This window comes from Myotis daubentonii, chromosome 12 (genome assembly GCF_963259705.1).
Source record: "Myotis daubentonii chromosome 12, mMyoDau2.1, whole genome shotgun sequence".
NCBI classification, from domain to species: Eukaryota; Metazoa; Chordata; class Mammalia; order Chiroptera; family Vespertilionidae; genus Myotis; species Myotis daubentonii.
Window position 1 is genome coordinate 20,024,264 of NC_081851.1, and position 25,188 is coordinate 20,049,451.

The 25,188-nt window shown below is 52.5% G+C and overlaps 3 protein-coding genes across 8 annotated transcripts in view; 1 reads left to right on the top strand and 2 right to left on the bottom strand.

The window, feature by feature from the left end:
* The window catches only part of NCAPH (non-SMC condensin I complex subunit H), a 57,421-nt gene extending 34,717 nt beyond the window's left edge, over window positions 1-22,704 (bottom strand). Inside the window, exon 1 of one of the 3 annotated variants that reach the window (XM_059659088.1) lies at window positions 22,566-22,704. Coding sequence is in view for 1 of the 3 variants with exons in the window: in XM_059659087.1 (XP_059515070.1) it covers window positions 5,132-5,150 (19 nt within the window). In the remaining 2 variants the exon portion in view is untranslated. Of the gene's footprint in view, window positions 1-4,435; window positions 4,667-5,131; window positions 5,282-22,565 lie in introns of those variants that run through there. The other 2 variants (XM_059659087.1, XM_059659089.1) reach the window with 2 other exon arrangements.
* Window positions 9,214-16,982, top strand: LOC132213925 (uncharacterized). The gene is made up of 4 exons (XM_059660801.1): window positions 9,214-9,550; window positions 9,980-10,608; window positions 11,197-11,982; window positions 16,908-16,982. Exons 1-4 carry the CDS (start codon window positions 9,214-9,216, stop codon window positions 16,980-16,982), a joined length of 1,827 nt encoding a protein of 608 aa, XP_059516784.1.
* On the bottom strand, window positions 18,505-22,705 carry ITPRIPL1 (ITPRIP like 1). Of its 4 annotated transcripts, XM_059659091.1 has the most exons (3): window positions 22,566-22,703; window positions 21,660-21,814; window positions 18,505-21,535 (listed from the first exon to the last, which is right to left on the bottom strand). In XM_059659091.1, the coding sequence occupies exon 3, from the start codon at window positions 21,519-21,521 to the stop codon at window positions 19,863-19,865; it is 1,659 nt and encodes a 552-aa protein (XP_059515074.1). In that variant the 5' UTR covers window positions 21,522-21,535; window positions 21,660-21,814; window positions 22,566-22,703; the 3' UTR covers window positions 18,505-19,862. The 4 variants fall into 4 exon arrangements, with proteins under 4 accessions (XP_059515074.1, XP_059515073.1, XP_059515077.1 ...); XM_059659090.1 differs by lacking the exon at window positions 21,660-21,814 and having other exon boundaries at window positions 22,566-22,705; XM_059659094.1 differs by lacking the exon at window positions 21,660-21,814 and having other exon boundaries at window positions 18,505-21,529; window positions 22,566-22,704.
* Between the last annotated feature and the right edge of the window lie 2,483 nt (window positions 22,706-25,188).

A 25,188-nucleotide genomic window follows, 5' to 3' on the forward strand; every position in this document is an offset into this window, starting at 1 on the left:
AAGCCAAGGAATGTAGGCAGCCTCCAAAAGTTGAAAAGGCACAGAAACAGATTTTCCCCTAAAGCCTCCAGAATGAATGCAACCCTGCTAACACCTTGATTTTAGACTTGAGTCCAGAACTGCAAGAGAATACATTTGTGTCGTTATATACCACCTCTTTATTCCCTTTCTCACCATGTCTCTGTTCACCCCACGAGAGAAATGGCGGCGGCTCAGACCAGGGAGGTGGCATGGAAGTGGTAAGAAGTAGTCAGACACTGGATATAGTCTCAAGACAGAGCCAACATGATCTCCTGATGGATTAAATGTGGGCATGAGAGAAAACAGAGGAATCAAGGATAATTCTACAGTTACCTGAACAACTGATGCAACAGAGTTGCCACGACTGAAAAAAAGAAAGGCTGTAGAAGAAGCATATTTGTGGGGAAAGAGACAAGATCAGGGCTCAGTTCTGGACATGCTGGGCTTAGATCAGCCGTGGGCAAACTACGGCCTGCAGGCCGGATCCGGCCCGTTTGAAATGAATAAAACTAAAAAAAAAAAAAAAAAAAAGACCGTACCCTTTTATGTAATGATGTTTACTTTGAATTTATATTAGTTCACACAAACACTCCATCCATGCTTTTGTTCCGGCCCTCCCGTCCGGTTTAAGAACCCACTGTGGCCCTCAAGTCAAAAAGTTTGCCCACCCCTGGCTTAGATGCTTACTAGTCATCCACTGGGATAGAGAACAGATATTTAAGTCTAGAGTTTAGGGAGAAGTTCTGAGCTATATACATATATTTGGATATCACAATCATATATAGGGTATTAAAAGCCATAAGACTAGATGAGGGATTCAATTAAATGAGTACAAATAGAGAAGAGCAGAAGGATCAGTCCTAGAATATTTCAAAAGTTTAAAGAGAAGGAAAGAATGAGGAACCAGCAAAAGAGATGGGGAATATGCAACTAATGAGGCAGGGAGAAAACCAGGGAAATGTGGTGTTCCACAAGTCAGGTAAGAAACATTTCAGGAGGGAAGGAGTGATGACTATGTCAAATGCACCTGACAGGTCAAATTAGATAAGTTTAAAGGCAAGTGAGGTCAAGAAAGTAATTTTAATTTAAGATGGGGGGGGGGGGGGGGATTCCAAGTTGGTAGAAAGAATAAAACAAAAAGATTGTATTAGTTTCCTACTGCTGCTATAACAAATTACCACAGACTTGGTGGTTTAAAAATGACACAAATGTATTCTCTTGCAATTCTAGACTCAAGTATAAAATCCAGATGTCAGCAGGGTTGCATTCATTTTGGAGGCTTTAGGAAGAATCTGTTTCTGCGCCTTTTCAGCTTCTGGAGACCACCTACATTCCTTAGCTTGGGGGACCCTTCCCTCCCATCACTCCAACCTCTTGTTTCTGTCTTCAGTATCCTTCTTGTACTAGTAAGAATCATTGTGATTACATTGGGCCCATTCAGAGAGTCCAGGATAATCTTCCCATCTCAGGATCCTTAATCTACAAAGTCCTTTTACATGTAAGGTAACACATTCACAGGTTCCAGATGCCTTGGGGGGGGGGGGGAGGCATTATTCACAGGGATCATGCAGAAGGAGGAGTAAAAGTTGCTGATCAAAGTACCCAAGCAGTTAAAGAGGTTCCTCTGCTGAGCACATAGAACCCATCCACAGCAACAGGAGGGTGCAGAGCACAGGCACAACTGCGGACAGGGGAGCAGATTCCACGTTGGACTTTGGATGTTCTCTCTCTTTTTTTTTAATCCTCACCCAAGGATATTTTTCTATTCAATTTTAGAGAGAATGGAAGGGGAAGGAGGGGCAGAGAGAGAAACATGGAGGTGAGAGACACACATAGATTGGTTGCCTCCCATAGGGGCCCCGACCCTCTGGGAATTGAGCCTGCAACGAGGTATGTGCCCCTGACTGGAATCAAACCCGAGACCCTCTGGTCCACAGGCTGAGCCTTTAACCACTGAGCAAACCCGTCTTGGGCTGGATCATCTCTTCTGATTGCTTTTCTTTTTTCTTATAAAAATAGGAAGCAAGCGAAAACCGCAAACTCCACAATTAAGTGTAAGGGTTGGGGAAGAGATTTCAGAAGAAAAAGGAAGGAATGAAATAATCACAGTGGTTGGCAAACTGTGGCTCGTGAGCCACATGCGGCTCTTTGGACCCTTGAGTGTGGCTCTTCCTAAGCCTTAGGAGTACCCTAATTAAGTTAATAACAATGTACCTATATAGTTTAAGTTCAAAAATTTGGCTCTCAAAAGAAATTTCAGCCGAGACCGGTTTGGCTCAGTGGATAGAGCGTCGGCCTGCGGACTGAAGAGTCCCAGGTTCGATTCCGGTCAAGGGCATGTACCTGGGTTGCGGGCACATCCCCAGTGGGAGATGTGCAGGAGGCAGCTGATCGATGTTTCTCTCTCATCGATGTTTCTAACTCTCTATCTCTCTCCCTTCCTCTCTGTGAAAAATCAATAAAATATATTTTTAAAAAAAAAATTTCAATCGTTGTACTGTTGATATTTGGCACTGTTGACTAATGAGTTTGCCGACCATTGATCTAGGAGAGGAGTGGGTGAATCAGAAAATAAAGCATGACTGCTGAGTAGCCTTGGGGTCCCCTTGGCCATCCCATGCACTGGGCAGAGTAGGCAAAGTTGGAATTAACCAGGGTTGTGATTTAGTCAAGCAAGTGTAAGAAAGCAAGAAGAGCCGAAACCGGTTTGGCTCAGTGGATAGAGCGTTGGCCTGCGGACTGAGGGGTCCCGGGTTTGATTCCGGTCAGGGGCATGTGCCTGGGTTGCGGGCACATCCCCGGTGGGGAGTGTGCAGGAGGCGGCTGGTCGATGTTTCTCTCTCATCGGTGTTTCTAGCTCTCTGTCTTTCTCCCTTCCTCTCTGTAAAGAATCAATAAGATATATTAAAAAAAAAAAGAAAGAAAGCAAGAAGAGGGCAAGGAGTTGCAGGTGTATGAAAGGGAGTGATTACAGACTGACCATGGAATGTAAGCTAAGTAAGGAGGGAACAAGGTCATGAGGGAAGTGAGGGACAGTGAAGTGAATATTGGGTCTGCTGGGTCATCAAAAGATTGTTGGAGTCGGGGAACAAGAGGGAGTGAGTTGGAGAGATAGGAGTGGTATTGAGAAATGGGGTCTTAAAATTGAGATTGTAGAGTACTGCAGCTATTGATAATGACAAGGTCTAAGGTGTGACTATGGTAGTGAGTGCTGAGGCCTATTATGATTGGGAGAAGCAAGATCACTGGAAGGGAGAGATGAGGAAACAGAGATCTTGGAAGAATGTTTCCAAATGTAAGAAACAGAAGGCTTGCTTTCAAACCCCAGCTCCATCACTTACCAGCTGGAAAAATTCTAAACAAGTGCATGCCCTAAGCATTTGCTTCTTCATCCTCTAGATGAGAATAAGAATGAGTATCTCAGATGGTTCAGAATTCATATTAAAAAATCCATATGTACATTATAACACATATTTTATAGGAACACATTAAAAATAATGATACACAATAATCACTGAATGGTTTGCCCATGTAAGGGGAAGGAAAACGGAGTGGTGATTAGAAATTTAAAAAGGAAACATACAAGAACTTCACATGTTCCCTGATAGCTTCCCACAGGCTGAAGAGTGATTAACATAACTCTCAGCTGAGATCAAAACAAAAGAAAAAGAAAGTAAAAACAGGAAGGAAGGAGGTAAGAGACATTTCTAGAGACTGAATCAAGAGGGCTTGTGACTATTTAGATGTGGGCACTGCAAGGTAGGAAGGAGCAGGACCTCGGGAGAAGAGAACAGAAATAGGAAGCACTGAAGAAGGAATTTGTCTAAGAGGGAGACCCAGGATGGGGGCTAGAGGCAACCTTCAGTTCTTGAACATTCTCTGATTCTCGCACCGCTTTTGACATCATGCATCAGGGTTACTGAGCTCAAAGAACACTTTCTGCATCCCCTTCCTCACCTCCTACTCGTGTTCAGCTCCCTCTAGTCTGGCCCCCATCACCTTATGAGAACTATTACTGATCACCCACAACTGTCAGGTCACCAAGTCCAGCACTTTTCAGGCCTCATCACTCTTGAGACTCGGCAGCATTTGAAGCAGCTGGCAACCCCGTTTCTTGAAACACTTTGGGCCTCTGTAACTTTCTTCCTTCTGTCCAGCTCCTAAATGTCGGCCTGTAGTTTCCTCTACAGGCTCTTCACCTGTTCCCACGGTTTTACGATCTATGATGATGATACCCGAACTTATTCCTCAGGCCATCACTTCCCTGAGTGGCCCTATCACTTCCCCCGAATGGCAACCTCCTATCCAAGTGTTTACCGACCCCTTCCCTCCACCAGACTGCCTCTGGGCTAAGTCATTTGTCAGGTCTAAAACATGACTTCAAATTCCCAAGACCGACAGAGGCCCTGCTCACCTGACAGACCTGCTCACTGTTTCGTCACCATGTCCCGTCCTCGGTCAAGCCAGGCTCGTTCCTGCTAGCCCCTTTTCCTTTCTTTTCTTTTTTTGCACTTGCTCCTCTGCCTGAAATACGTTTCCCCGTCCCTTGCTAAGAGCTCAATCCTAATCTAAAGCGCCCCCCTCCCCCCGCTATCCTCAATCACAGCACTCGGTCTCGGTCTCACCTGTAAATTAGTTTGTTTGTCTCCCCAACTAGAATAAATAGCCTGGGATCTTACTTATTTTGTTCTTTACTGTGTCTCTGCGTCTGGCCCACAAGGAGCACTCAATACTTGAGGAATGAAGGTAAAATTGAATACAAGCGTGTTAAGCATGCAGCGGTAGCCAAGACGCTTCTAAGGCGCCTTCCAAGAAAAAGGCCTTTGGGAAGCGGAGACGCCACCACCGTGGAGGCACCCGGGGCAGCAGGGTTTCCGCCCGCGAACTGAGCGGACGCCCCAAGGCCGCGTCCTGATTGGCGGAGCGCTCTTGCCCGCGCTCCTCCCGCTTCCCCCCGCCCCGCTCGCCTGGACCCGCGGTCGACGGAGAGCTGAGGCACCGACTGGGCCAAGAACACAGCAGTCCCGCTCAGGCCGGACCCCGACCCTGCCCGCGGGACCCTCGCTCGCGCCGGGGCCTCCCCGCGGCGCCTCCGCACGCCCGGCCTCACCTGGGCACGGAGGTCCCATCCTGCCCGTCGCGGATCCTCAACTGCTTTTAAATCGCGCGCCGACAGGACTGAGGGCCGTTAACGGCGCGCTGACGTCACCGGTGGGCGGGGCGGAGGCGCGCCTGCGCAGACCGCCCGGTCCGCCGCGGGGGGCGGGGCGGGAGCCGCACTCGGGAGGCGCGGGTGGGACCAACCCAGGGAGGTGGTGTCCAGGTTCGGTCCCGGGGGCTGACTGCCGGGTCCGTGGACTCTCCCGGGACAGTGTGAACTCCCTCCTTTCGAGCACCGGGCGCGGGGGCCCCAGCGTGGAGCAGGCGGGCGAAGGCTCTGCTTTCCCGGGATTCACTGAGGGGAGAGCGGATTCCCAGGAGCGAGGTGCCTGTCCCTGTGCTGAGGGCAGCGCGGCCCGGGGCGGGGCGGGGGTAGACGGGCGCGGGCCGGAGGTGAGAGGGAGCCGGCCCGCAGCGAGCCTTCCCGGCGGGGAGGACAGATGCACAATGTTTTATACACATTCTTTAAATAAAGGCCATCGTTTTTGTTCAAATTCTCGTGAAAAGCTTCCTGGTTCTCTCCCTCCAACCCCCTTTAAAAAAGTTAATGTCGAAAGTGAGGCGGGTCCTAGCCGGTTTGCCCAGGTCGAGGCGCGTGGGGGAGGCAACCAATGGATGCGTGTGTCTGTCTCCCTCCCTCCCTCCCTCCCACCTTCTCAAAGGTCATGGGAAAATATCCTGGGGTGGGGATTAGGTAAAGGAACGTGAGGCGGATGTACTGTGCGCCGCTCCCTCGGCTCGGCCTCACCCGAGGCCCAGATCAGCGGGGGAAAGGCCGGCGCCTCCGAGTGCCCCCGGGCCTCCCGCGTTCCTACCACGCGGGGGCCTTGCGCAGTTTCCCCGCACGGTGCCCTGGCCTCGGGCCGGGACAGTTCCTGGTGTGGGGTCCGGCCCTCGGTGTACAGCTCTTCCGCACCCTGACCCCGTTCGCCTGCTGGGAACGGTGCTCGAGGAACGAAATGGATACCCTCTCCCCTGGGAACTGACCTTTCGGCCACTTCGCAAGGTCATTCCCTTTCACCGAGACCACATTCCATGTCCCGTTCCACTTGCTAAGACCATTGTCCTTCCCCTCCGGACCTTCCCAGGGTCCAGACCCGCCCAGAGAATTCTCCGCCAGGAAAAGCCGGCCTCCAGTCCTTTAATACCTCTCCCTCCCGCCCCTGGGGGCTGGCGCCATGTTGGGGGTCAGCCCATCTGGTGTCGAAATGACCTAATTCATAATTTTTACTCCTTTTGGCCTCAAGCATTCCTCCTTCGGCGACCCCGACACCTGCCACATGCCATCAGTGCCCCTCAGTCAGTTTGGCTACCAAAAAAGTGCTACCCTTTGTTGAAAACTACTTTTTAAGCCCATATATATATATACTTTTATTTTTATTTTTTTTTTTTGCATGAACTGAAAGGCCGCCGCCCGCCTCTCCCGGCGGTGCGGTCTGGCCGCTGGGATCCCTCCGCGCCCGCCTCCCGGAGCGGGTCCGAGTGCCCCGACAGGCTGCGTGGTGGCCGGCGGGCCGAGGGGTGGGGCCTGGCGGCGACCGACTGCGGGGGAGGTCCTGGGAGCGGAAGGCCTCACCGCCTCGCTCTTTCCTCCCTTCCCCCGTGGTCGGCTCCCCGCTTGCCCGCGCTGGGGCCGAGGGTCCCTGCGGTGCGTGGGCCTCCCGCCGGCCCCATGGGGGGGGCATTGGCTCCCCGGCCCACAGCGGGAGCCCAGCGCGGCTGCCCCCCAGACCAGGCCCAGTGCAGCAGCGGCAGCAGCGGAGTGGGGCGCCTGCCCTGGCTCGAGGAGGCCGCCATGCTGCAGTGCGCCGGCCCCATGGGCCGGGCCTGCTCCGAGCGGATGCCGCTCCTCCAGAGCTGGGCCACTCCACCGGCCGCACCCCGTTTGCTGGGCCTGTGCCGCCCAGACGCGCTGGAGTCCCGGTCTGCCCGCGGGCCAGCTGTGGGTGCTGTGCAGGGGGGGGGGGGGGGGGGCCATCCTGCCTTGTGGCGAGTTCGAGCAGCAGCAGCAGGAGCCGGACAAGGACTGTGCCCTCCATCTTGCCTTGGGTTCTCCATCTTGGGATGGTGCCATGTGCTTCCTCACGGGAAGAAGCCGCTGCTAGCCACACCCAGGATTTCTCTGGATTAACCAATGGTGATCAAGGGAAGTGCACGCCATCACTATGACCACATCCTGTACCAACTCGCGCCTGGCCAATCAGCGGAGCCCACAGTGCCCTCTCCTGCCCTCACTCCACCCCCCTTTAAAACCCCCTGTCCCATCAGGCCTCGCTCTCTCTGCCACTGGACTTTCCGCTGTGTCGGTGGGTCTGGTGGACGGGAGCGCAAGCCGGCTTGCATAATAAAGGACTCTTTGCTTTTGCATCGGACTGACTGGCTCCCTGGGGGTCTTGGGAACCTTGAAATCTGGGCACAACATTTTGGGGGCTCGCCCGGGGTTCCCAGGACCATCGAGGGACCCCCAATCCGAAGAGTCTGACTGACCGCGGTAGGGGTAGGTGTGTTGTTGTTTGTTGTGTGTTCTGTTCAGTGTGAGCTTGTTTCTGGAATCTGTAATTGCCTGAGGGGGTCTAGGCGCACGCACCCGAAAAAGACCACAGGTGGGGGGGAGTTGGAAGACGTTCCGCCCCCCCCCAGGAGGGATGGATATGCCCCTCAGAGGGATGGATATGCCCCTCGCGGAAAGCAGGTCGCTCCTGCTAGCTAGTTTGGTATAAGGCCATTGTCTAGCGTTCAGGTTTAGCTGCCATGGAATTGGAAGCCTGTTTCGGTTCTGCTTCCATGGCGTTGGAAGACTGTGTTTTCGGGCCCGTTTGTTGTTTGTGTTTGTGTCTTTTTGGTTTTATTTTGTGGACTCACTGGACGGACATTATGGGACAGACTCAAACTACCCCTTTAAGCATTATGGTCGATCATTTCAGAGAGGTAAGGGAAAGAGCCAGGGACCTCAGTGCAGAGGTTCGGAAAGACCGGTGGCAGACTTTTTGTTCCAGGGAGTGGCCAACTTTGGACGTTGGGTGGCCGCCGGAGGGGACTTTTGACCTCCCCACCATCCGCCGAGTCAGGGATGTCGTCTCCCAACTTAGGGGGGGACGTCCTGGTCAGCTTTCTTACATTGTTACTTGGCAGGACCTCGTGGAAGACCCGCCATCTTGGCTCAGGCCCTTCCTACCTCCATGTCCTCCTGGGCCGAAGCCCATTCTTGCTTTGCAGAGAATGGAAAAGGAGGAGAAAAGGAAGACTCTCACCCAGCCTTCGGCCCCTCCCCTCCCTATTGTGCAGGGGGGGACTGAAGAAGAACTAATCTTTCCTCCCCCATATAGCCCATGGAGGGACGATCCTTCCACACCGGGAGTGGCTGGGGGCGGAGTTCTGGGAGTGGTTGGGGGCGGAGTTCTGGGAGTGGTTGGGGGCGGAGTTCTGGGAGTGGCTGGGGGCGGAGTTCCGGGAGTGGCCTCGGTAGGAGGCCCGCCTCTCACCCGGCAAAGGGCTCAGCGGGAACTGTCTGCTGCAGCACCTGACTCCACTATCAAGACCCCGCCCTTATGGGCCGCTGGACCTCCAGATGCGGATGGCAACCAACCATATCATTATTGGCCTTTTTCAACATCTGATCTCTATAACTGGAAGGCACAAAACCCCAAGTTTTCTGAGAAACCAGGGGGACTTATTGACTTGCTAGATTCTGTTCTCTTCACCCATCAGCCCACATGGGACGACTGTCAGCAGCTTTTACAGGTTCTGTTCACGACGGAAGAGAGAGAAAGGATCCTCAATGAGGCCCGGAAAGTGGTTCCAGGCGTGGACGGAAACCCAACTGCCAACCAGGTCCAGATAGATGTCTCTTTTCCCTTAACTAGGCCTGAATGGGATTTCAACACGGCAGAAGGTAAGGAGAGGCTTTCGGTCTATCGTCAGACCCTAATGAGAGGTCTCAGAATGGCTGCTAGAAAGCCAACTAATTTGACCAAGGTGGGGAATGTTCAGCAGGAAAGGGATGAGTCTCCAGCTGCCTTTTTAGAACGGATCATGGAGGCTTACCGCACCTACACCCCCATGAATCCAGAAGCTCCTGAAAACAAGGCAGCTGTGATCATAAGCTTTGTAAACCAGTCGGCCGCGGATATTAAAAGGAAACTACAAAAAGTAGATAGGTTGGGAGAGAAGAGTTTACAGGATTTACTGGCAGTGGCAGAGAAGGTGTACAATAACCGAGAGTCTCCAGAAGACAGGCAAGCTCGCGTCATGGCTGCCACTAGCAGTAGGCAAGCTCGGGACCTGGCTAGGGTCCTGCTGGCTACGACCATGGGCTTCCTCAAGGAGCGAGACCGTCGCCTCCGACAGCTTGCAAGCAATAAAGGAAGAGGTAAGCAGACCACCCAAGAGGGGAGGCGGGGGCTACGGAAGAATCAATGTAAGCTTTGCCTGGACATAGGGCACTGGGCTCGAGAATATCCGAAGAAGGCCGGTGAGAAGGGAGACAGGACTGACCGAGTCAAGGTCTTAGAGCTGGGTGAACTGAGTGATTAGGGGAGTCAGGGTTCGGACCCCCTCCCCGAGCCCAGGATAACTCTCAGAGTGGAGGGGACTCCTGTTAACTTCCTTGTTGACACCGGGGCACAACATTCGGTCCTCCGTACCCCGCAAGGAAAACTGGCGAATAAAAAGTCCTGGGTGCAAGGAGCAACTGGTATGAGCCAGTATTCATGGACTACCCGAAGGACAGTAGATTTAGGAACAGGCCAGGTATCCCACTCTTTCATGGTAATACCAGAATGCCCCTACCCACTATTAGGACGGGACCTACTGACCAAAATTGGAGCTCAAATAACTTTCAGACAAGGGGGGCCTCAGGTCACCGATGGGGAGGGCCGCCCCATTCAGGTCCTGACCATGAGGCTAGAGGATGAATATCGCCTCTACCAGAAGACTTCCCTGGTGGAGGGCAGTATGGACAAATGGCTACAAGAATTCCCAACAGCATGGGCAGAGACAGGAGGGGTGGGGCTGGCCGCCCACAGGGCCCCAGTCCTGGTAGAACTAAAACCAGGAGAAGGTCCGGTAAGAATCAAGCAGTACCCCATGCCTCAGGAGGCACGGAAGGGGATTCAGCCTCAAAGTCAGTCCCTTTTCGCCTTTGAGTGGCATGACCCAGAGGAGGGCTTCAGTGGACAGCTGACTTGGACACGCCTACCCCAGGGGTTCAAAAACTCGCCCACCATATTCGACGAGGCGCTGCACGAGGACCTGGGTGAGTACAGAAGGGAACACCCCAACCTCACCCTCCTCCAGTACGTAGATGACATCCTGATTGCTGCAGACACAGCCAAGGACTGTGAGCGGGGGACCCAAGATCTATTGGCCACCCTGGGGGCCTTAGGGTACCGGGCATCCGCGAGGAAGGCTCAGTTATGTCGAGAAAGGGTGAGTTACCTGGGATACATCCTGGAGGGCGGGCAGCGGCGGTTATCGGATGCCAGGAAAGAGACTGTTTTGAAAATCCCTACTCCCACCTCCCGAAGAGAAGTAAGGGAATCCCTAGGATCGGCCGGCTGCTGCCGCCTCTGGATACCGGGTTTTGCCAAAATCACCAGGCCCCTATATGAAGCTACCAAAGAGGGAAGGGCGTTTGACTGGACTGAAAAAGATGAAGCTGCCTTTAGGCAGTTAAAGAAGGCCCTTCTAGGTGCCCCAGCCCTGGGCCTGCCAGATATTACAAAGCCCTTTCACCTCTTTGTGGATGAACACAAAGGGATAGCGAAAGGGGTCTTGACTCAAGCTTTAGGCCCCTGGAGCCGCCCAGTGGCTTATTTGTCCAAGAAGTTAGATCCTGTAGCTGCCGGCTGGCCACCATGCCTGAGAATTATCGCGGCAACAGCGCTCTTAGTCAAAGACGCCGACAAACTGACCCTGGGGCAGGAAATCTGGATTACAACCCCACATGCCATTGAGGGCGTCCTGAAGCAGCCTCCTGACAGATGGATGAGTAACGCACATATAACCCATTACCAGAGCCTCCTACTCAACCCTCCAAGAGTGCGGTTCCACCCCAGTGCGGCCCTCAATCCTGCTACTTTGCTGCCCGACCCTGACTTAGATGCCCCACTACACGACTGTGCGGGAATCCTAGAGCAGGTACATGGACTCCGGAAGGACTTGACCGACCGGCCCCTCCCTGATGCAGAGGCCACCTGGTTCACGGATGGGAGCAGCTTCGTGCGGGACGGGTGCAGGTACGCGGGTGCAGCGGTGGTCACTGAAACAGACACTGTGTGGGTGGAGGCCCTGCCCTCCGGGACGTCAGCCCAGCAAGCAGAACTCATCGCCCTTACTAAGGCACTGACGCTGGGGACTGGGAAGCGGCTTAACGTTTACACAGACAGCCGTTATGCATTTGCTACAGCTCATGTCCACGGAGCAATCTATCAGGAGAGAGGGCTGCTGACGGCAGAGGGATGGACAATAAAAAATAAGCAAGAGATTCTCGATCTGCTTGCAGCCTTATGGCTTCCTGCCAAGTTAGCCATAATCCACTGCCAGGGGCACCAGAAAGCCGATGACCCAGTAGCAAGAGGTAACCAAAAGGCTGACCAGGCTGCGAAGGCAGTAGCCCTTACCTCGGTCCCTACCATGGCCTTACAACTCCCAGACCCAGGGGACCCAGTCTTACCAGACCAGCCCAAGTACTCCCAGGAAGAATTGCAACGCATCAGAAAGCTCCCCAGAACCCAGGAAATAAAAGGATGGTGGCATACACCAGAAGGGGAACTCATACTACCAGACCGGCTCGGGGACACGGTATTAGAACATATGCACCGGTCTACTCACCTGGGAACCCAGAAAATGAAGGACTTAATCCGACATGCTGGGATCAAGATTCACCAGCAGGTTACCAAGACGGCGTGCTCGACCTGCCTGATGCCGGTAACATGGCTCGCGATCACTCCTGTCACCAGGAGCCCCCACAATACTGTGTAATACACTTAGATAATGCCTGCATCTTCATGGACAAGGCTCCAAAGAGACAAGGACAATTTATGGGGTCACATGTTTAGTAGCAGAAGATTTGGCTGCCTAAAGCAGCCATGATGTTTCATTGTATTGATATGTTATATTAACCTTTGATTCTTTTGCAGGTTTTGAATGTATGTTGGCTGTCCTGGAAGGGAGCTGTGTGGGGTGACCCCCAAAAGTAAAGGGTGTCTAGCTGGCAAGGGGGCAGGTGCCCAACTGGGCAGGAAAGGGTGCCCATCAGGTTTTGGACTCTGTTGAGAGACAGCTAACAGTTGGCAGCCTGTATACTGCCTTGCAGGCCTGAGTCACCATGCCCATGTCAGGGGTAGTAAAGCTGGGGAAAAAAAGCCTGTTTAGAATAGAAGGTTAGGGGCATAGTTATGCATAGGTGGAAGGTTTTATGCCAACGGTTACTGTTTTGTTTTAAATCCATGAAAAGGAAGTAGCAAGGAAAGTCAGAAAATCTTAGAGTAGATCAGTATGTTCTTCTCCTTATGTAATTCCTCCGGAATCTGGCGATATGTGAAGGGACTTATTCCCTTCTGAGAAGGCACTTAAGCATTCTGTATTGCCAAAAGGATCCCAATTGTCTACAGCTGTTGTCTGAGCTCTCCGTTCAAGCTGGGTTTATGAAAAGCTGGTACCGTGGATCTGTCTCTTGCCCAGTGGCGTAAGCTGGGGCCTGTCTGTAGAAGAAACCTGGATTTCCCAAGAGATGTGATCAATGCCGGGGCCCCGCCAGCAGGCGAGGGGAACCCAAGGCGGGTGCTGAGCATGGAGGCCACAGGGGGCATAGGCTAACAAGGAGACAGAACTGAACCTCACATCACCCTACCTGGCCCAGAGATGGTTGGTAGTCAGAGACGGGTAAGACTCCACAGAGGTGGGGCGACCTAAGACAGACACAACCGAGGGCCAGTAGGAGAGAACTTGGGGTTCAACAGAGGTGGGGCACAGATCCTCACCCCCCCAATGGTGCAGGGGCTTGAACACTCGCCCCTTCTGAGGAAGGTCTCCTGTCCCCGTGGCTGCTTCTTGCTTCCCATGCCCAGCCCAGACCAGGAACCAAATAACAGAAGAGACTTGGTCCAGCTGAAAATGGTGCCCAGAAAAATGGAGGCTTAGTTCAACAGACTCTAAATTTAAACCTAGCCTAACAAACAGGAATGCTTGAGCCTCTTCAAGGCAAATAATACTAAATCTTGATTTGGTTTTTTATGATAACCATGGAGGAATTCTAAGAAGAAAGATCCTATTTCAATAGAAGTTATTAAATCTAAAATGGTTTCTTTCCCTTCCACCGGACCATTTGTTAACCTTATAGGGATAGTTCAGTTGATAGTTTTGGTGGAATAGAATTGCAGTCCGTCTCATGATTGAGCCAGAAGTTCCAAGACAAGGGGGGAATGAAAGGCCGCCGCCCGCCTCTCCGGGCGGTGCGGGGGGAGGAGTCTGGCCACTGGGATCCCTCCGCACCCACCTCCCGGAGCGGGTTCGAGTGTCGGGACCGGCTGCGTGGTGGCCGGCGGCGGGCCAAGGGGTGGGGCCTGGCGGCGACCGACCGCGCGGGGGAAGTCATGGGAGCGGAAAGCCTCACCGCCTCGCTCTTTCCTCCCTTCCCCCGTGGTCGGCTCCCCGCTTGCCCGCGCTGGGGCCAAGGGTCCGTGCGGCCCTCGGGGCCCGGTCGAGGGGACCGGGGCCTGCGTGGGCCAACCGCCGGGCCCCATGGGGGGGGCATTGGCTCCCGGGCCCACAGCGGGAGCCCGGCGCCGGCTGCCCCCCGGACCGGGCCCATTGCAGCAGCTGCAGCAGCGGAGTGGGGCGCGTGCCCTGGCTCGGGGAGGCCGCCATGCTGCAGTGCACCGGCCCCATGGGCCGGGCCTGCTCCGAGCGGATGCCGCTCCTCCAGAGCTGGGCCACTCCACCGGCCTCACCCTGTTTGCTGGGCCTGTGCCGCCCAGACACGCTGGAGTCCCAGTCTGCCCGCAGGCCAGATGCGGGTGCTGTGCGGGAGGGCCATCCTGCCTTGTGGCGAGTTCGAGCAGCAGCAGCAGGAGCCGGACAAGGACTGCGCCCTCCATCTTGCCTTGGGTCCTCCATTTTGGGACGGTGCCATGTGCTTCCTCACGGGAAGAAGCCGCTGCTAGCCACACCCAGGATTTCTCTGGATTAACCAATGATGATCAAGGGAAGTGCACGCCATCACTATGACCACATCCTGTACCGACTCGCGCCTGGCCAATCGGCGGGGCCCACAGTGCCTTCTCCTGCCCTCACTCCACCCCCCTTTAAAACCCCCTGTCCCATCAGGCCTCGCTCTCTCGGCCACTGGACTTTCCGCTGTGTCGGTGGGTCTGGTGGACGGGGAGCGCAAGCCGGCTTGCATAATAAAGGACTCTTTGCTTTTGCATCGGACTGACTGGCTCCCTGGGGGTCTTGGGAACCTTGAAATCTGGGCACAACAGAACTTGTTCTCTCAGTGCCCACCAAATCTTTCGCCTAAGGCAATGGGGGAGAGAGGAGAGAAAACGTTTTTACAGTACGCTTCGTCTCCACAAATGAAACCAGCCACCCAGGAGCCATCCTGGCGCCTCCCTCTCACTCCACGGACAATCCATTGAGTTCTCTTTTCCCCTAAACATCTCTTCAGTGGTGTGTCTCTCCTTGTCCCACCTGGCAGGTCTGCAGCAACCCCACACCTGCTGACCCCGCTTCCTTTGGGTCCAGGGTGGTGGTTGCTAAGTACAAATCTGACCTGTTACTTTTCCCCCAAAGTCTAAAACCGTTTGAAGGCGACTAAATTTTTGCCACCCTTTAGCTGTCTTTTTGGGATATTGATTTTAAGCTGTTAATTGAGAAACAAGACTCAGAACCTTTGACCCTCACTCCTTTGCTGCCTAAGAAATTCAGACAGAAAGATCTGCTTTAGGAAGGGAGTCTTGGCTTAATCATCTTAAAAATCTTCACCCTAGCTCTAGTCAGGAAGACTCCAGGCCTGTTAGCTAGATACCCCATGTCCCATTGTTTCTGAATTGCCTGGCAAGACTTTTCCTGCCTCGTATAATCCACTCTTCTCAACCACCTATAAGTCGCCCATTTTACCCATTCACCAACCCCTTTTCTCCTTTGTCCAAAAATGTCATATATATTGAATGTTGCATCAACAGTGTCTTTGAACTTTTCATGCTTGTGTGAATTCCCCAGGAACATGTATTAAACATTTTTCTCTGTTAATCTGTCTCTGTTCATTTGATTACTAGCCTAGTTAGAAGGACTTAGAAGGTGGGAGGGAAAGTATTATTTTTAGTCCCTGCACACTAAAAAATTCCACTGCTCTGGGAACTTTTAAAGTGGTCTACAAGGTCTTGCAGGGTCCCATCCCTGCAGCCTCTCCAGCCTCATCTTGCCTCCCTTTGCTCCCTGCCCTCCAGTCACTTGGGCCTTCTTTCAGACTGGCCCTCTCCATGCCCACTTCCAGCACAGCCCCTCTGCGCATGCCATGTCCGCCACATAGGATCCTCTCCATCCCATCTTCACCCAATGAGGTCACATCACTTCTTCAGGGAGACCTTCCCTGATATACTCAGGTGTCTGTACTCGAGGCTTTAGCAGAACTTGTCACCTGTGAAATTTTACATCTGCTGGGGTGACGATTTCATATCAATCCCCTCCCTAGACTCAATTCCATGAAGAGGAAGCTGTGTCTTTGCTCACCTTTGTTTTCCCAGGGCCTGGTGCTAGCCCTGGGCACAGCAAGCACTTAAATACGTATTGAATGAGGGACATTGGAAGATAAGTTTAAATCCTAAATTGGGCATCTTAACCTCTCTGGGCCCCATTTTCTTCCCCATTTATAAAACAGTGATGAGCCCAGCTGGCTGGCTGGTATGGCTCAATGGTTGAGCATTGACCTGTGAACCTGGAGGTCACAGTTCAATTCCCGGTCAGGGCACATGACCGGATTGCGAGCGCCATCCCCAGTTGGAGGGTGTGCAGGAAACAGCTAATCAATGATTATCTCATCATTGATATTTGTATCTCTCTCTTCCTCTCCCTTCCTCTCTGAAATCAATAAAAACATGTTTAAAAAAAAAATAGCCCTAGCCAGTTTGGCTCAGTGGATAGAGCATCCACCTGAGGACTGGAGGGTTCCGGGTTTGATTCTGGTCAAAGGCACATGTCTGGGTTTTGGGCTCTGTCCTCAGTAGGGGGCGTACAGGAGGCAGCTGATCAATGATCCTCTCTCATCGATGTTTCTCTCTCCCTCTCCCTTCCTCTCTGAAATCAATATAAATAAATATTAATAATAATAAAAATAAAACAGTGATGAGACTACCCCATTTCACTGGGGTTTATGAGGAATTAGTAACAGATTAAACTCCCATGAGTGAGCACTTGGGGTCAGTATGCACTAGGGTCCAGGAGCGTGAGCCTCTGGATTCCATGTCTGCACCAACTAAGACAGCCGTGGGCAAACTACGGCCCGCAGGCCGGATCCGGCCCGTTTGAAATGAATAGAACTAAAAAAAAAAAAAAAGACCATACCCTTTTATGTAATGATGTTTACTTTGAATTTATATTAGTTCACACAAACACCATCCATGCTTTTGTTCCGGCCCTCCGGTCCAGTTTAAGAACCCATTGTGGCCCTCGAGTCAAAAAGTTTGCCCACCCCTGCACTAAGAGCATTGGGTGTTGCCGGGTGATAGGTGGCACAGAATCAGGAGCCTCTGAAGAACTGCTTGGATCTCCTGGCAAAGGAAGGCTACTCGGTGACCCATTAGGTGAGGCATGCATCTGTTCTGTGGTTATAAAGGAGCCTCCTGAGCTGATTGCTTGGGGTGCTATGTGTTGGGAGGAAGGGGCCAGCTCCACATCCTGCTCTGTATGAGTGCAGGCAGCTCATTCACCACCCACTCCCAGCCCATCTTTTGTTTTGGGTGACTAGGAGTTCAGAGGGTGCAAAAAGACTGAATGATTTATCAGTGGTGTCAATGGTGTGCAAAACTCAATTACCCTGTCTGTACAAAAGTAAAGCAGTGGGTCCCCTCCCCCATTCCTTCTCAGCAGAAAAGCAACGTTGAGGCCATTGGTCTTCCTCATTTCACTCCTCACTGAGATTCTGCTTCCCCCGAATAAAAGCAGCCAGCCTCAGTTTAGGTGAGGAACAATAGTGTTATCAATTAGTTACCTGAACAAGCAATTTTTTGGCTTCAAATTTGCCCTGAACTTCCAGCTTGCAGTTGGCTTATAAGATATATTGTTACTGGGGCTCAAAGGACACATAGTTAAAATGGCTTTACATTCATTTTGGCCTCTGAGCAAATGCCTTTAATTTTGTATGTGATATAAAATTCCTGACCTCCTAAAGACTGGGCTAAGAACCAACAATTTCTGTCTTCTGGAATTTCCAAACAACATACCACCCTTTGGCTTAAAATTAATACAGTGCCTTTTGCTTTTCAAATAACTTTAAGTCCTACGTGTTGTTGGATTCCTGCTGGGAAGTTGCTGGGACAGGTACTTCCCTCCAGGCTCTGCTGTTTACCAGCTGTGACCTGGGAAAGTTGTGTGCTCTTTCTGAGCCTGTTATCTCATTGGTAAAAATGGAGAAGATAAAGCACCAACTTCATGGGGTGTTCGTGTGAGGATTAAATGAGTTACCAGATGTGAAGTGTTTAGAACAGTGCATTTAGAACATTGGCAATGCTCAGTGAATGCTACTGTTTTCATTACTGTGACTGCTGTTTTATCCTGGGTGCCAGCCAGTATTGTTTTAAAGCTCAGCTTCCTAAATATCTGGTTTCCCCTTTCATTGTGAGTATTCCCAAAGCACTACAGCTCCATTCTTCCCACTACTTGTTTTTGCAATACTCTCTCTTACATCTACTGCCCCACCCAAGCCGTGCTGTTCCCTTTGTGGTCGTCTGCCTGTTCATAACTTTGTTTTCTTTCTCGCCTCTTACTACACTGGAAACCCCAGTGCTAGAACTTTATACCAACTTCTCACTACCTGACAGACTTATGCCCTCTAGAACTGTTTGTAGCACCTAAGATCTTTCAATTTGGCTGATATTTTGGTTTGGGCCCCATGAAAATGAATGACTTAGGTATTCCTTAACATTCTGAATTATTATTTCCTGGCTACTGGCCAGGCCACTGGGAAACCACAGGGCAGACTGGTTCCAGGTATGCTGAGAAACACCAGGGTGTGTTGGATGAGCCATCAGGGTAACATGAACTTCTTGGGAACAGGCTGTGAGAATGCTGATCTGCTATATGTGTTATTGCACAGATTCCAACAGATACAGAAAATAGCCTCATTTATTGATTTAGAAGGAAACACCAGTAAATTATTTTCTAAACAAAAAGCATATGGATATATTAAAACATCAAAATCCCACCAGCATGGAACCAACCACCACTGCATCTTAACCTGAAAGCAGTACCTGGCAGATACCAGCAGACAACAGTAGCTACTGAGCAGAGGGAGCCCCAAATATTGACTGGCATCAGTTTCTGGGACACCTGTAATTTATTTCTGCTTGGTGGAGGGTGTGGATTCTACAACCAAAGCCCATAAGGCCAACATCTTAACCCCACCAAGGTCAAGTTAAACGTGGGGCCAGGTCCTCCTCTGAGCAGATCTTCCAGGCTTTCAAGGAAGGTACAGCATTGGATTTCCAAAACAACCACACCCACAGCTATTTTCACATTTCTTAACACTCCTCTTCAGGATGCCCACAGAAAAATACATCCATCACATCTCTGGAATCTCGACTTTATTTGAGTTGGACTGCTTCATAGTCCTTCCAGTCCAGCCCTGCCAGTGGTCAATTGTTATGACCTTGTTTTGCAAAACCGCAAATATAGTTCAAATAATGCCTCTGATCTTTGAAAAGAGAATACAAAGGCATTACCAGACTCGGAAAAAGCAGAGCTACACATGGTAGCTAGGACTTCTTTCCATTCATCAAACAAGTGGCTCCCTACAGAAACAACAATTATTCATCTCAGAGCCCCCAAAAGATCATCCTTGTTAAAGGTTTTATAATGTTGCGTCCAGGCATTGAGAAGGTCATCAGATGTTGCTCTTTAAGTAAACACGTTACCTCAATTATGGGACAGGTCACTATTGACTTAATATTTATGAATCAATGCTAACAAATTATTTGGGTAGTATTGGAATTTTCTCAGGTGCGTAAAAACAACTATACTGACATATAAAGATTGGGCTAAATTAAGAAAACAGAAAATAAACATCTTGGTTGTATCTTCAAATAGTGAAAGTCTGAAAAATTAGCTCCTAAAATATGAGGAGTAAGCTGGAATGGAGGTATTCTTTCAATTCCAGTGTTGACACAAAACACGACTTCCCAAGCCACCTCTGGATCTAACTCTTTAGCAGCAAGATTCTCCCACAACATCCGTTTCCCTGTTCTCTCTGTGGGTCATGACACAAATTAAGTCAGGAGAAGAAAAACTCAGAAGACCCACTGGGACCCCATCTTTGTGACCACTTCACACACTCCTTAAAATGCCTTAATCTATCATAACCCCTACTCACAAGGTAAAGTCATACATGCCACTGATGTATCTGAAAAATACACTCTTTTGCAGCCTGAATCACAAATACCTTCTCCCCTTTATTAATGGCCTTTACATTAATGTGCGCCGGCCAACGGGGCACAAGGCAGAGCTTTCACTCGGGTCAGAAGGTTGTGGAACTCTTCCAGTGCCTGTGAGTGTGCCATGGGGTTTAGCACCAGGTGTTGGAAGAGATTGACAGGCTCGGCATTCCGAAATTTCTTAGGGATCGGGATGGTCAGGGGCAGGAAGTTGTTACCAATGAGGAAATGATGGAGGGACCTCTGCTGGAGGCCACGGCCCAAGAACCAGAGGACGTCCTGGAGCCGCTGGGAGAGCATGCTGTGCTGCCAGTCCGTGAGGGGCAGCCACAGCAACAGGTGCATGAGGGCTGTTTTGAAGTGGTAAGAGGTAAGGATGGGACGGGACGCTCCCTGCGGTGAGCTCTGAAGGTCCTGGAGACTTAAAAGGATCTGGAGGCACTTGAGGTGGCAGGTGTTCTCTGGGGCAAAACGCCCGACCAGCTTCAGGAACAAGTGCTCACAGGCTGCAAAGGACTCGGGCCAGTCCACACTAGTGAGCTGTTCCTGGTCAGGGGCCCGACTCACCAGGTAGACCAAAGTGTCTTCCCGTTGCACCCCCAGGACCAAGCGGATTGAGAGAAAGCGGCCTGAGCGATAGTCCAGCCTGAGCTTGCAGGATGTGGTGGACGGTGGGAGGCTGAGCTGAAAGTCATACTTGTGGGCCACGAGGGCCCAGGCGTTGCCCACCATGTTCCGGAACCACTGTACGGTCTTGCACACGTCCAGGTGGGAGCCGGTGCAGAGGGTTGCTTTGATGGAGCTGTTGCACTTGCCCAAGAGGGCCGAGTGGTCCTTGTGGTGATGCACCAGGCACAGCACATCACCCAGAAGCTTCTCGCGTTTGCACACACATTCTGACTCCACCAGCACATTGCCACAGCGGCGGCCTAAGGATGGATCCCTCATCTCCAGCACAAACGTGGAGCCCTGGGGCGGAACAATGGGCACCAGGATATCAAATTTCTGGGTCTCATGGAGGGTTCCCCATTTCTCAAAGGCAGCCCCGATGCCCAGGCAGTCCTCCAGCTGTGGGCGAGCCTCCTGGGGGCTGACCACCTGGCGGTTGAGTGCCCGACAGGCTTCAATGAGGTCGTCCACAAAGCTCTCCACAAACTCGCAGGTGCAGGGCAGGTCACGGATGACATTCTGGACATAGTGTTTGTAAAAGGATTCCAGGGCCTCCTGCGAAGGGAAGTCGGTAAGCCAGTTGTAGGAGGTGACAGGCAGCACCCGGACTTCCTCCTCTTCCTCATCACTGCTGGAATCAAAGGCCGGCTCGTGCTGCATGTTCTGTCGCAGAAGCTCGAAGATGAGAAAAAGGCAAAAGAGGCCAGCATTCCACAGGTTTCCCAGCATCCAGCTCAGTGGTCCCTCCTGGCCCTCATCTTGGAACGGCCACCCCATGTCCTTCCTTCCCAGCACTAACTGGTCACTGGATGTGTCTCCTCTCCAGAAGTTCTCTGCCTTCTGCTTCTGGTCAGCGACTCGCTTTCTCTCTTCAAACTCCATCTCTAACTGGCGCATCTCCTCACTCATGCGCTTCTCCAGCTGCCGACTTCTGGCTAGTGTGTCCAGGTCCATCCGGTCACTGACCATCAGGGGGTGGTGAACAACATACATCACTGCCAAGAACAGAAGGCTTAGCACAGCCATGGAGGCCTCTGCATCTGGAGAAGTAGGGGTGGGGTCAGTGGTAATCCTCAGGACTCATCTGCTCCCCACTGCATATTCCCAGAGCCCTGGAACCCTAAATCCTGGAAGCCAACTACCCAGGACAAACAGAACACTCACAGAGCTGGGGTTGGGCAGAGCCTGGGGGTCTGCCCAGGAGGAGGTTTGGGAGAAAGGGGGCAGCAGGATATGCCACTCAGTCTCTCTACTGCTTTCCTTCCCCATGGCCTGGGTGGTATTTAGGCTTCCAGACTGGCATGGGACTGCTTTCCTGCCTGTGTAAGGATGGGGAGAGGGATCTTTGTGGTAGGGTGGCCTTACCCAATTCATCAGTCCACCATGGGAACCAGGTGCCCTGCTGATCCCAGAGGCTGCCTTCCACCAGCAGAAGCAATGGCCTGCCTGGGCAGTACCTTTCCTCTTGCCAGGCAGTCCGCCCCAGGCCCCACCTGTGGCATCCCATTACACTATGACTTCACAATCCTCAATTCTGCCCCCACTGTCATCAAACAACCCAGCCTCTTCTCCCTGGTGCCAGTGGCCCAACTCCCGGAGGGTACCAGGGAGGCACAGTGCTCAGCCACCTCTCCACTGCCTGCTGCTGTGCTCTGAGGTCCTAAGGGGGGTGCTGCTGCCTCACATAGGCAGGCAAGGCTGCACCTCTTGGCAGCTCAGGAAACCGTGAAGAACAGCTGACAGTAGTTGGTTCCTCTGCCTCCCCACCCACCACCGAGGCCTGGAGCTTCCTGTATTCACGCACTAGTTCACAAACTGGCTGGGCTTACCACGATCCTGAAGGACAAGCCCTGGGTGGGCCCTGCGGCCAGACGGGGTCCTCTCCTCTGGAACTTGGCCTTACTCGGGCTCACCTGAGCCCTGTTAAAATTTACAAGGTACCTGGGGCTTTCACTCAAAGCAGGGTGCCCCCCCCCATTCATAACCTCCCCAAATCCCACGCCCAGAGACCTGAATACTCAAATGCCCATCCTCTGGGGTTTTCCCGGGACCTGGGGCTGGGTTCCTCACCGTCGGTGTCAGCGGGAACACGGTCTCAAAGAGACAGCGCGGCCTGACCGCTCCCGCCTACTTCCCGGCAGCGTGGAGGCTCCTGGCTCCTCGCCGGGTCCGCCCGCGGGAGTGGCCCCATGTCCTTCTCCCGGGGAGCCCAGCATGTCTGTCCGAGTGTTCGGGAGTCTGTGCGCAGCCAGCCGCCGAGACCCCAAGGTGCTGCGCGCGGTTCCGAGGGCGCCAGCTCCGCCCAGCAACTCCCGCCGCCCAGGCCCCGCCCAGCAACTCCCACCGCCCAGGCCCCGCCCAGCAAGTCCCGCCGTCCAGGCCCCGCCCCGCGCCCTCTAGGCCCCGCCCATCCCAGCCCCGTCTAGGCTCAGTCCAGCCCCCTCAGGCCCCGCCCCGCCCCGTCGTGCAGGCCCCGCCCCGCGCCCTCTAGGCCCAGCCCAGCCCCGCCCCGTCTAGGCTCAGTCCAGCCCCCTTCAGGCCCCGCCCCGCTCCGCCCAGCCGTCCAGGCTCCGCCCCGCGCCCTCTAGGCCCAGCCCAGCCCAGCCCCGTCTAGGCTCAGTCCAGCCCCCTTCAGGCCCCGCCCCGCTCCGCCCAGCCGTCCAGGCTCCGCCCCGCGCCCTCTAGGCCCAGCCCAGCCCAGCCCCGTCTAGACTCAGTCCAGCCCCCTCAGGCCCCGCCCCGCCCCGTCGTGCAGGCCCCGCCCAGCGCCGTCTCGGCTCAGGCCAGCTCCCTCCAGACCCCGCCCCGCCCCGCCCAGCATCGCCCGCCAACCCTGGCCGCGGAGCGTGCAACTGAGCCCACCTTGGGGCCGCGGCGACCTTCGTAGCGCACACGCATCCTCTGTCGGGCCCCCTCTGCCAAGTATTTGCTCGCAGAGCTCAGAGCTGCGGCCCCAGACCCATAACTAAGGGGCGCTCACGCCGCAGCTGCTCAGCCCCCTGAGCTGGCGCCAGGGGGCTCTGCTTCACTCAGCTCGGTTCCGTGGAGAATGTAGGAATTTAGGTGTAAGGGTGTAAAGGTGATGGTGGAATCGACGCGGGGAACTTCCTTTCCACTTGGGGCCTGCCCAGAAGGGTACATGAGGTGTGTTGTCAGCATCGCTCCCAGCCCACCCCTAGTCTCAGGCGCTTCTCCCCGGCTCCTCCTGGCTCTCATGTTGGACCTGCCACACAGCACCCAAAGACCTGGCTTGAGGCCTTGCTTGCCACTCACTAGCCATGTGGGAATAATAATTCTTTTCGATCTTTATTGTTGAAAGTATTACATAGGTCCTCCAATTTTTCCCCAAAAAACCTCTTCCAACCCCTCCCCCCCCATGCTCTCCTCCCCCCCTCCCCCTTTTGGGAATAAGAATTCTAACCCCTCTGGCCTGGTGGTTCAGTGGTTGAGTGTGGACCCATGAACCAAGAGGTCACCCATTTGATTCCAGGTCAGGGCACATGCCCCGGTTGGGGGCTCCAGGAGGCAGTCCATGTTTTATCTCTCTATCCCTCTCCCTTCTCCTCTCCCTAAGATCAATAAAAACATATTTTTTTAAAAAGAATTCTAAACCTATGGTAGCTCTGCTTATGAGGTGGGTGTATAAGAGAGAAATTTATAAAGCGTGGAGGTAGGACAAGCCTTAGGATTAACATTAAGAAACACCAATAGGCCCCGCCAGTGTGGCTCAGTGAACCAGGAGGTCACAGTTTGATTCCCAGACAAGGGCACATGCCAGGGTTGTGAGCTTGAGTCCCAGGAGGGGACATGCAGGAGGCAGCCGATCAATGATCGTCTCTCATTGATGTTTCTCTCTCTCTCTCCCTTTCCCTTCCTCTCTGAAATCAATAAATTTTGTTTTTTAAATAAACAACAACAAAAAAGAAACACCAACAGAATGGATTTCCCTGAAAAGGATGTTCAGATATCAGGAAGAGCCCCAGCCTTCTGTCCTGTGGCAACCACCCAACGAGAAAAGGAAAGGGTGATCTCTTGATAGTAACTGAAGTTCTTTGGCTGAAAGAACAAGTTTCAGGCCTCCTTACCCAGTGGCAGTGAAGAAGGGGCCCCAAACAACTTTGACTTACTTCCAAAAACATTGGCTTAATCAAGGGAGGGAAAGACTACCTTCTGGCTGACCATGACTGAGGTTCCAAAGTCCCTCTTTATAAATTTGCAATGCAAAGTAACAGACCACAGGCTGCTACTAAGCATTCAAGTGATGATAATGAAATTCTCCATTATTTTAAAATTTATGACATGACAATGTCGGAATGAAAAAAATACATTTCAGAGTGTGCAAACCAATGGTTTTGAAAGCCAAGTGGTCAAATACAGGTTTGTTTTAAAAGTATTTGGGGTTAGAAGACATTTGCTAGTTCATGATTTGCAAATGAAGTTAGTTGTTGCAGGTTCCATTTAAGGTTGTACTGAATTAGTGATTTCTCAACTCCTTTGAAATATTCTTGCCTGTGGTTGTTTCATGCAAATTATTCATAAGTCTAATTCTTCAGTAACTACAAAGTCTACACTGGCTTCTGGAACAGCAATAACTTCATTCAGAAATGAAGTTAGTTGTTAAACAGAATTAGAGTCCACAAGCTAGAGAACTATTAAACATTTCAAAAACAAAACAACCTCAAAGACTGGACAT

Bases quoted from the DNA above. Each gene is read 5' to 3' on its own strand.
- ITPRIPL1 (XM_059659090.1), bottom strand. From the start codon at position 21,521: ATGGCTGTGCTAAGCCTTCTGTTCTTGGCAGTGATGTATGTTGTTCAC.
- LOC132213925 (XM_059660801.1), top strand. From the start codon at position 9,214: ATGGAGGCTTACCGCACCTACACCCCCATGAATCCAGAAGCTCCTGAA. The intron at 9,551-9,979 runs GTAAGCAGACCA...ACCCACTATTAG, and splicing joins TGCAAGCAATAAAGGAAGAG to GACGGGACCTACTGACCAAA. The intron at 11,983-16,907 runs GTATTAGAACAT...GCCGGGTGATAG, and splicing joins CAGACCGGCTCGGGGACACG to GTGGCACAGAATCAGGAGCC.